General features: G+C 42.6%; 1 protein-coding gene across 1 annotated transcript in view; it reads left to right on the top strand.

The window, feature by feature from the left end:
* RNF150 (ring finger protein 150) overlaps nt 1–11,477 on the top strand; it is a 107,209-nt gene that overhangs the window by 69,221 nt on the left and 26,511 nt on the right. The window contains exons 3-5 of the mRNA XM_005427763.2: nt 310–381; nt 800–882; nt 7,277–7,373. Of these exons, the coding sequence (XP_005427820.1) occupies nt 310–381; nt 800–882; nt 7,277–7,373 (252 nt within the window). The remainder of the gene's footprint in view (nt 1–309; nt 382–799; nt 883–7,276; nt 7,374–11,477) is intronic.

Below are 11,477 nucleotides of genomic sequence, written 5' to 3'. Positions count from 1 at the left end.
TAGTTATGGAACCATGTAAGAATAAAGTTCAGCCTTCACTCTGCTAACTGCCCAGTATTTTTTTTTAACAAGTGTCATTAAAAAAGAGAGGGAAGGAGTAGGATAACCAAATAATGGACTTGTTACCTGCCTTGGTACGCACTGCTGCAGCGTCGAACACCTATTGTGCCCTTTTCTTGAATTATTATGTTTCTATTTATACACTGTCCTGTTCCATGCAGTTAAAATTATTAAGAAGCCTAGGGAGAAAAAGTTTTGATTTCTGCATAAAGGGATGCTCTTTGCTTAAGAGGAAATTTTGTGTTGCAGCGCCGGCTTGGAGATGCTGCGAAGAAAGCAATCAGCAAGCTGCAGGTCAGGACCATCAGGAAAGGTGACAAGGTAATGTTTCAAAATGCTTGTTACTGAATTGAACTCTGTGCTGAGGATTCCTTCAGACCTCTGGAACAATGAGGCAGAGGAGAAATGCCAATTGCTTGTTTAGCTACTGTGTCCTTTGAGGTGGGGGGAGGAGTGCTGGTAAGCAAGTTACAGATGAAACTGAGTGTGGAGAGGGGGTGATTCGGTTAAAGATGCAAAAAACTCTGAAATTTAAAACATACAAACTGAATCTGCATGCTTCCCAGTGCAAGTTCCCAGCTGGAAACATGTCAGAAAATCTGACTTGCTGGTTTTGAAATGCATTAGTGGATTTGCAATGGGCTTCAGTGACTGTTTTACTTTGTCACATAGGCTCTTGTATGAAGAGATTGGCTAACAAAATAAAAAATAAATATGATGAATATTCTCTTTCCTGTAGGAGACTGAGCCAGACTTTGATAACTGTGCTGTTTGTATCGAAGGCTACAAACCCAATGATGTTGTCAGGATATTGCCTTGCAGGTAAATTGAATGTGCTTTTAGTTCTAATAATCTCTACTTCAAGACAGTCTCTGCTCTCAGTTTCACACTGATGCGATTACCTGAGAACTTGGGGAGGGAAGAGTGAATTTTATTATTTAGGCCTATTCCGAATCTGTTGGTAAAGATATCTGAAATGTCTCTGTATTCAACATGAAGTGAAACTAGTGATGGTGGTGAGACCCTGAGGGTTTCGTATGGTAGTCAGAAACTTCGTCTGACCTGAGCTGATTTATCTGTTTTCCTCACGGGTTTTTTTTAAGTAGAATGAATGACTTAGGAGAATTTGCCTCTGACTTGAGGGTGAGCCCTGGCCACAGCAGCCAGGGATAGAGCAGCCTCCTGCTCCCCATTGAGCTACTTCTTCTGCTGTCCTGGGCCTGAGAAAAAGATGACTTTTGTCAGAAAAGACGCACAGCCACAGAAAGAGATGTGGCGAGTGCAAGATGCCTGGTGTGAGGATGCCCTGTGCAGCATTCCTGGTGTGAGGATGCCCTGTGCAGCATTCCTGGTGTGAGGATGCCCTGTGCAGCGTGCCTGGTGTGAGGATGCCCTGTGCAGCATTCCTGGTGTGAGGATGCCCTGTGCAGCGTGCCTGGTGTGAGGATGCCCTGTGCAGCATTCCTGGTGTGAGGATGCCCTGTGCAGCCTGCCTGGTGTGAGGATGCCCTGTGCAGCATTCCTGGTGTGAGGATGCCCTGTGCAGCCTGCCTGGTGTGAGGATGCCCTGTGCAGCATTCCTGGTGTGAGGATGCCCTGTGCAGCACATCCACCCACAGTGATGTGGCACAGGAGTGCAGCCTCCAGCCACCCCTAACAGCTGTATTCATCGTTGTGCTATTGTGCTGTCATTTGTGAAGTGCTCCCTAATGGAAAATCTCTCTAAGGAAGTCAATTTCTTAGGAGATTTCCTAGGATCAGTTGCCCCTAGGAGAGCAAAAGCAAGTGATTGATTTCCATAGAAATACAGATATAAAGTGCTCCACATATAGAGCAGAGATTTTATTTTTTTCAATAAAACTTCTTTCTTCTCCTGAGTCATGTTCACTGGCTTGAGAAACCAAAATACTTGTTTATTTTCCTGCTGTTTTGTACCCTAGTAGATATTGGAATGTTACAAGCTGTCCATTTCTGTTAGTTCATGTGATTCATTAAATCTGTTTTCTGCCATCACTAAATGGCTAACACAAAGCAACAGATTAATCATAAATTTGACCCACTGTGGATCCCCCACAATGACAAATTGCATGTGAACTCTTTTTTTTTTTTCTATAAGCAGACACAAACACATCACTTCATGAAGCAGAAATACGGAAAAATGAGAAACTACCAGAAAACGTGGACCTTGGTTTGGCATCAAGCCTGTTTGTACAGAAGCAGAATAAAGCTTGGAAATTTTGCATGATAGGGACAGGCAGTGTTTTGAGGTAGATCTACAACAGCTTAAATATATGTCTAAGCTTTAGCTTTCCCTTGTGTCCCACCTCATAATTCAATGAGCCCTTGTCTTGCCCGGCGTGGTGTCAAGCAGAGTGAATAGGAAACACAGAGTTAACAGGTGGTGTTTAGTTCTTGGCTGACTTAAAAGGTCACCCAGAAAATGACTCATGCTGAAAGGGTAGCAGTAGCAGAACTGTCTTGTAAAATACCCACACTTTGAGCCTTAGCAGTCTGGAGTTATAAAAACTCAAAGATGTTTCTCAAGCAGCTGTTTCACCAGCCCTGGCTTTCCTGCTGCACAAACTGCAAGGGCAGTGTTTTACACACTTGCACGGGTTTGAACTTCTGAAACATGAAATGGTACTCATGATTCTTTCTGCTGTTTTCAATCTCATCTCCTCATCCAAAACAAAAAGTGGATTCATTTCTGTTTCTTTGGAGTGAGTAGGAGAGTGTTATGTCTTGATAAAGACCTACAGACTCTGTAGTTTTCCTGCTCCAGTATCCTCAGTTGAGCCGTGTGCATTTTCTAACATGGGAACCTCATTAAACCTCCAGTAAAGCAGTGGATGAGCTCTGAAGTAAAAAAAAAATCATGTTTACTAGGACTTGGGCTATTTTCCCAAATGTTCTCTCTTTTCTGCTGTCACTGGAGAGCTGTTTTTGTGTACCCACTCTGGAAAGCTCAGAGGAGAATAACAAGTGAACTTGTGCTTCTTCCTCTCTGTCTTCATCAGGTAGCTCCCACAGCTGACTGAAGTAATAAACTTCACTCTACAGAGTGTATTAAACAAGTAAGGAATGACACTTGATAAAAGTAAAAAGAGTTGACTTGCAGCTGGTTTTAAGGTTAATGGTAGCAAACATCCCTGAAGTTGTCTTTAAGGGCACTGACACAAGATCAAATGTAGCCAAGTTCATTGGTCCTGGAGTGGCATCTCTTGTCACAGCCTTACTTCGTTCTGCTTGTCTTCCATCTCCAGTTGCAGAACACCATTGTCTTTTTGGCTCTAGCTTTGGAGAAGGTACTGGTCCTGCTGCTCCCAGTGTGTGCCTTTTACCAAACTTTTACTAACTTAACTAAACTTCTGCAGAGAGGCAAGGCATTTCTTTCAGCCTTATCTCTGCTGAGGGCCTCATAGGTTCTTGTTTTTGCCATTTCATTTCTTTCACAGATAAACACATTCTCTGACCTTGTTCCAACTCATTCTTTTTCCCTGAACCTTCACTCCGTGAACAACTGTGATTTCAGTTTTCACTCCTGCTAGCTTCCTGTGAAAATTATTTTGTCACACACATTCTTCCCTTTGATTCCGTCCTCTCAGCCTCATCATCTTCTTTTGACCTCCTCAGAAGCAAATAATACTGTACATGCACCCCCCAAAATCTCAAACCTTCTTGTTGGATACTACAGTGCTACTCAGTCTCTCACAAAAATTCTAAATCCTGTACTTCAGCCCTAGGTCTAATCCAGGCAACTGATGCTCTTACTTAGGGTTATCAGGGATGTACCTCTCTTTCTGCATAGGTGAGACTAGGAGTGGAAGCTGGGAGGAGAATAGTTTCCCTTAATCTGGAAAAAAAGCCTCTCAAAACTGTTGGCAAGCTGAACACTTTACAATAGTTGTACTAAAATAGTCATCAACATCAGCATCATTATTAGTGTTGTTGTTGTTGTTGTTGTTGTTGTTGTTGTTGTTATTATTTTGGACTGAGTGTGACGTGATTTTTTTTTTCTTGTATGATTAAAATTGCATCTTTAAAAAAAACCACAAATACATTTCAAACAAAAGCAGTGCCTAGTTAAAAAAACGTGAAGTGCTATTTAGATAACAGTGAATGGCATGCTCTGGGACTTTGAGGTTCGTTGGCTGTGTGCTGTGTGGCTGAGCCCCGTGCAGGCACAGGGCACAGCAGTGCAGGGGGGATCCCAGGGAGGCAGCACTGCAGCAGCACAGGGGCTCTGGCACGCTCGTGTCGTCCTTGGCAGCTTTTTCCAACACACCCTGCAGTCTCCCGGGATGGAGGCTGCAAACCCCCTGGTAATTTATTGTAGTGCTTCATTACCTTGACTGTGGTGAAGCCTTTCTTGTTGTGTAACCTGGATCTCACTTGCTGCAGTTGAAACAACATCATTGTGCTTCTTATCCCTGGGAGAGGTGGGGAACAGTTGTTTCCTTTCCCTTACAAAAATCCTTTTGAGGCTGTGACAACATCTCGCCTTCCTCTCTGTCAACTCATCAGTTGCAGTTCTTTTGAGAAACTTTTCAAATCAACATCAACATCGCTGTGTAATGAATGTGGTTGCGCACAATAGGGAAAAAAAATCTGTATTTTTTTCTAGCTTTGACTTTGTCAAAGCCATGTCCTGAGCCTGAGCTTGAAACATCTCTTGAAAACATCATCTGTTTTCCTGTTTGGGTCATTACTTCTGAAATCACCCATGAGGACCCCATCATCTCCTTCCATTTAAAACTTGCATCAGTCAGAACTGCAAAGGAAGGGATTTTTGTTGCAGTTGATCTTTTTACATCTTTGCCTTACCATGGGACAGTGAAATGCTGCAGTTGCTCTCATCATAGTTTATGCTGACTTTTTTTTGCTTGAATTTGGAACATAAAACAATTGACAATTAGTTGAATGCCATAAGCATGTACATAGTGCTATACCTAATAAACTTTCAAATCCAAATCTGCAAAGCCTGCCACCTTGCTTTTCTGCACAAATGTTTACATGTTCAAAACAGATATTATAAGAGCTCTAATCGTATAATGCAGTAAAAAAAATTTAAAAGGCAAATCTTCATCTGATTTTCAGTAGCATTCCATTATTCTGTGGATTTCTGTCAAATAACCGAGTTCCCTCTGTAGTACATATTAAATCTGAAATTAATGGAGTCATAATACACTGTGCTGAACTAGTATTGAGATGTGCAAAGTGACAAGATCTGTCATGTTTTTAAATTACTTGGCATTGTCAGGATTTATTTTAGAATATTGTTTTTGAAGCCAACCTTAGGAACACTGAACTTAAGATTCTAAGGTCTTTAAGGCATGAAAGTGTTCCAAGCTTTTGATGATGAACAAACATCGTGAAATTCTCTAATATGAACCCCAGTTTGACTGAGGCTTTCAAAGCTGGAAATTGAAAACAAAAGGGAATTTTCTGGTCTATGGTAAAATGTCTTGGTGGAAACTATGTATGTTTTATTCAAAAAAGATTTTGGAAATCTGTTTTGTTTTCTGAGAGATTAATAAATATCTCAGGTTTTGTAAATGGACTGATTATTTTGGCACAAATGTGCTTCAAATGTTTGCCAATACGAATATTTATGAATTTGATTATATAATTAAAGACACCTATCACTAACAACAATTTCATTATTATTTCATGTAGCCGAAAGGTAAGACATAATGAATTAACATTGAACTAACAAACTCAAGAAAACCTGTTGGTTAGACTTCTAAATGTAAAATTACACATGCCCAAGAACTGTATCCTTGTGCTTTCACCTATTCAGAATGCTTGTCTGATGGTGTGCTGAACATGCCCCTCCTAAGATGGAAGGAAAGAGATGTTAAGCAGGACAGAGACCAAAATGTGGTTCATTTGTTGTTGTCCATTAGATCAGGTCGTGTTTGGAAGTACAGCTGTGAACTTCAGCAGCCTCAGGAAGGTAGTGGCCTAAACTCCAAATATCACAATGCTTCATTTGATTCATCATATTGACATACAGCATCAAATGAGGTTTGATACCCCACATTTTTTTAACTAGACTAGGTTGAACTTCCACGAATATGTTTGCCCTTTCCCATAGTTTTGTAAAATGACACAAAGCACAGGACTGCAATAATTTGCCATGCAGGGACACATCTGCTGACCCATTCAGCTGAATGAGTAGCAGTTAAATATTTAGAGTTACTTTGGTGCATTAGGTGACTCTGGCTTTCTCAGAGATTGTATTTCCTTGTAGACACTGGTATGTGCTGTGCACCAGGCTGAGCCTTAGCATCATACAGATATTTTGGTATTTCAAGTCTTAACAATAGACCCAGCACTGCCAAGCCCACCACTGAAGCATGTCCTCAAGTGCCACATCCACATGTCACAAAATACCTCCAGATACCACTTCCTTGGGCAGCCTGTTCCAGTGCCTGACCACCCTTTGGGTGAAGAAATGTTTTCTTGTATCCAGTCTGCCACTCAGGTACACACACTAAAGATCCCTACAGTCATTATCAGTTTGTTAAAGGCAAAGCTAAATAAGAAACTTTCAGGTGCTCCACCTGATTAATGTCTAGGGAAAGTGGTGCCCAGCAGCTACAGGGCTGCTTCAGACTCAGAACAGGATTAACAACGATTCCTTCAGGGAATTGTGTAGGAGCTCTCTCTGATGGGCAGCTTCTAAAGAGCAGGGAAGTCAGGGAGAATATTTATGGAAGCATTGTACAGGTTTTTCTGTTTAAATGAAAAGTTGGTTTTTTTCTAATTCAGTTTATTTCCTTATGCCTCTATCCAGAAAAATACTAGGCCCTCAATGGCTTCACATTTAAATTATGTATAATCAGGTCTGTCTGTAGAACTATTAAGAAAAACTAACATGATTGTTACCTTTTCCAGCAAGCAGCTTTTGTTTACTGGCAATCTTTAACATTTAAAGAGTATCAGGTTTGCTAGTGCATTTTGTGTATTTTCCCAAAGTCTCTGAGTATGTACATCTTCTATTCCCAGCACATGAAATGTGCACATGTGCTTGGGTTGCTGCGGGAATCATTTTAGCCTTCTGTGCACAGGACCTGGTTCTGCAGTCCTTGAAGAGGTCACAGACGGCACCAGTTGAAATACTGTCACTTAACAGAATTCAGAATCATCTGGGACTGAGTGGGAAATTGTGCTGGGGTGCATTTGAATTAAGATATCCTGGTTTTCATTGCAGGCATCTTTTCCACAAGTCCTGTGTAGACCCCTGGCTGCTAGACCATCGCACCTGCCCGATGTGTAAAATGAATATTCTAAAAGCTCTAGGGATTCCGGTAAGCACTCTGCAGAGCAGCCCCTCAGGGCAGAGGGGAAACACCAGCCTCAAGTACATCCCCAGCCTTTGCCTGTCTGTTCCCATCTTACTCTTTTTGCCATATTATTGAATAATTAATTGATTTATTAAGGGCAGTTCAATTGGAAATGTCTGGCTCTACCTCTGTCCTGCACCCCGCTAGCATTAGCAAGGGAGAGCATGTGTATGGGCGTTGGTTGGGTGCTGGGATCTGTGTGTCTGTGGCTGCCTGCTTGGTGAGGCAGAAGATTGTTCACTGGTGTTCTGGTGGATTTATACAATCTTTCACATAGCTTTCAGGACTGGTTTTATTTTTTTAATCATGCCCTCGGTTCAAATCTGAAAGTAGAAAGTCTGCAAATAAAGTTTTGTCTGCTATACTCACCAAGGACAACTAATTGCTCGTTCTGGGGAAGCAAGTCCTTTTTCTGTCAGATTTCTCTTAAAGTCTATCTGAAGTAAAGTCTGTACTCCTAATTCCAGTTAAGGGCCATTTCTCCCAGTTACTAAGCATGTGGTGGAGCACATGACATACAAGAAATTGTTAAGCTCTTTGTAATTTGGAACATTCAAATGTGGTTAGAAGCTGCCAGAGTAATTGATCTTTGTCAGTGGCGTGTTTGCATTCAGATGGTGAATGTCCTGTCTGCCGTGCACTTTCCCAGCTGGAGCTGTCATGGAGCTCAGGGGCCTCGCCGGGAAGGACTGGGGCCCTCTCCCCGCTGCGCAAGGCGTGTGGAGTTCAATACTGAAACACCTCCAGCTGATGCATTGCCAGGTGCTGTCAATAGCCCCCCGAGCTGCAGTCAGTGATGCACCAGTTCACATTTCAAAGAGCTGTGTAAAGTAAAATAGTTCACGTGGACGTACTGGGGAGCTGGTGTAGCCATTCTCAGAGAAATCAGTTCCATGGAGCCTAGGAAGCAGGTTGCAGGCAGATTTGTTAATAAACCTAATAAAATCCAAACTGAAAACATTGTAGCTAGGGTAATGCATCAAAACAGTTTGGCTACTTTTTCTGCTAAATGTGTGTGTTGTCTTTAATATATTTAGTGGTGATGCAGCTGTTAAGTCAGGGTCTAAGATGAAAAGCCCAAATGAAGGCTAGCTCTGCCATTCAGCATCTCCACTGATGGCTTAATTACAGAAATGAGGGCTTAAATACACAAATGAAGGCTAGCTCTGCCATTCAGCATCTCTGCTGATGGCTTAAATACATCTCTGGCCTAGGCTTGAATACAGAAATATTTCCTTAGGTTCTATCTCAGCTCACAGGCCTGCCACGAGCAGTTACACCTGGTTCTGACCCTCTTCTCCCTCCCCAGTGTGTTGTTCCCTGGCTTCCCTGTGCATCTGACAGCACATGTCGCTTCTGCTCTCACACTGGCCCGTTCACATTCTTGTCCGAACACTTCATTAATGTGCTCTTTGTCCAGCTTCATAACCAGGGCATATAGGCAAGCCAGAGCAGTGCTGTCTGCAGGCCTGCAGTGAGATGTTAAAGGCTTCCCAGAAGGTTTAGTGCTGGTAGAATTTACCTCCAGAACGCGGCTCTCAGTGGCTTCACTGGCTGCTGCTGAAGGCTAAGCATGTCCACAGGCTGTTTGAGGCTGGGCACAGTTAGTGGAACACAAAACATGTCCAGAGGCCATGTGTAGAAGCTTTGGTTTACATGGCTGGATTTCACTGCCTGTGAACAGCTCTGTAGTGGCAGGTGTAGAAGTACCTAATTGCCAGGAATAATTGAAGCACCATTACATTTCCTCAGCCACTGTTTCCCATCTCATAGCTCCCTTTCCTCTGTTGTACAGTGCAGCAGAAGGGGGATCTATCCTGCCTCCTCACTGAGAGCTTTCTGCATGGAGCTTCTTTGGAAATAATTGTACTGAGCACAGAATTAAAGATGCTGCTGTAACTTACATGAACAACTGGTTCAAATTAAGATTTCCAAATCAGCTTTAGTGTCTGTCTGTCTTAACACTAAAAATAAAGCACTTGGATGTTAATGTTCCACTAGCAAAGTTTTTTTTTTTTAGGGGGATTTTATTCCATTTTTTAGGGGATTTTATTCTGTAAAAGTTTCCTGTAGGTGTTCTAAGACAGCAAGCTGAAAACAGCCCTCTTCATCTCCTGGAGGAAGCATGTTGGTGTGCATGGGTCATTGGATATGTACATGAGGGGAGAGTCTTACCCCTGCAAGTGACCTGCAGCAGGAGCTGCTGTCCCTGGGAAATTGGAGCAGATGGTGTGGCAGCCTTTGTGTCAGAGTTCCTCCTTCCTTTCCACAGCAAAGGAAGCGGAGGTATAAGAGCATCTGGTAGCTTGAGGGTTAAAAATCCCTATACTGCTATCAGTTGCTCCTCTTCCCCTCTTTTTTCTACCTTCTCTTTCTGAAATACACCTCGGCTGCTGTTTGTTCCTTTCCTACCTTATGCTCTCTGCTGCTTCTCCTTTGCATAACCCCTCCTGCCCAGCCTGTGTCCTTCTGAGCTCCTGCTCAGCTCCCAGGACCTGTTTTCCACCTGCACAGATTTCATGTTGTCCTCCCCCTTCTCCCTGCCCAGCACCAGCTGAGGACAGCCCAGGGTGGATGTCATTCCTGAGGTGAGCTTTCTGGTGCTCCCATGAGACAAAAAAGCCACCAGCACACGTGAACTGGTGTTTTTAGAGACTCCTCACTTAGCCAGATGTCCCTAGGCTGCTTTGGGAAAAGATGTTGCCCTCAAAGAACCTGTAAAGTTCTAGGGCTTCTCAGTGAAAGGTGGCAAACACTTCTGTAGAATGGATAAAGCAAAATGTCATTCCCTAACCGCATTCTTGAGTCTTGCTGATCTCTCTTAGCTGAAATTTCCACACACAAAAGAAGAAAAAAGACTTAGGCAGGCGTCAGTCTCTGATGGGAGACTTGGGTGCAAATTTGCCAAAGCCCTTTTGCAGGCTTTTACAATGGGATGAATGAGGAAATCTTACCCTAGACAGGCTGTGGGGTTTTTTCCTGCCAGCTGCATGTTTGTCCTATGGTTGTTATTAAAGACCTGGCTTGCATGTCCGTGGATATATTGTACTTCATTTGGCAGGAAGACTTTGGATTTTCCAGGAAAGGATTGGTTAAACCCCAACTATGTAAATGTTTCAATTCAATTCACAACTAAACTCTGCATTTACTTTGCAATAGAGACTTCAAATGTGATCTGCCCCAAGCTCAGATTCCCCAGGCAGCTGTGGGGCACCAAGACTCCTGCACTCATTTTCACCGTCCCTGAGCACCCCAGCACCTCCACTTTTCTCTGTGGCACTCTGCAGCTCCAGAAGATTATTAACCGTCTACCAGCAAATGGTTGGCCTGACCTCGTCCATTCTTGGCTGGCAAACCCAGCTCAGAGTACACCTGCAGTATTTGAAAAGGATTACCAGTGAAAGTGGCTTTCAGGGACCTGCCTGGCTATTGGGACAGGCATATCACATTAAATAGTTTCCCTCTGCTTCTCCCTCTGTCCTGCAAACATCTGCTGGATATGCAGCCAGCTGCACCCTTGGCAGCAGATTGTATGCCTTAAAGCTATTCACTAAGAGCCTTAGCCAAGCCCTCTGAAGTCAATACAAAGCTTTCCCTTGACTTCAGTGGAATTGTGCTCTCAAAGCACTTACACGCGGGGCACAAGTGAAACCAATGTAATTAAACTTAGCAACTGTATCTGGGTCACTCTGGCAGCCAAAGCCATAATGGTTTGGGTTTTTTTTTTCAGATCAGAATTTAATATAAATAGTTTTATAGCATGCTGCTTGGTTTTGGGCATTTTTTCAATTAAAATGATTCAGGAGTAAAGAGATTAATTATCTCAAGCAATATTATTTTTGTATCTTTAATGTTTGGTTTGACTTTCAGTTATAATCCCCTCTTTAAAAGGTTTAAAAGTTTGGGATAAAACCCCATTCTAGGCATAAATGGAATCAGAGCAAAGGACAGACAGCTGATCACCTGAAAAATGGAAATATTTTTTCCTATAGGAGAAAGGAAAATAGGCCTTTTGTTTTTAATATACACTGCCATCAAAGGTAAATTAAATTAAAAATGAAATGCTGA

The sequence above is a fragment of the Geospiza fortis genome, unplaced genomic scaffold, assembly GCF_000277835.1.
Source record: "Geospiza fortis unplaced genomic scaffold, GeoFor_1.0 scaffold35, whole genome shotgun sequence".
Lineage (NCBI taxonomy): Eukaryota > Metazoa > Chordata > Aves > Passeriformes > Thraupidae > Geospiza > Geospiza fortis.
The sequence above is the reverse complement of the archived record's forward strand: the minus strand, read 5'-3'. Positions and strand labels throughout refer to the sequence as shown.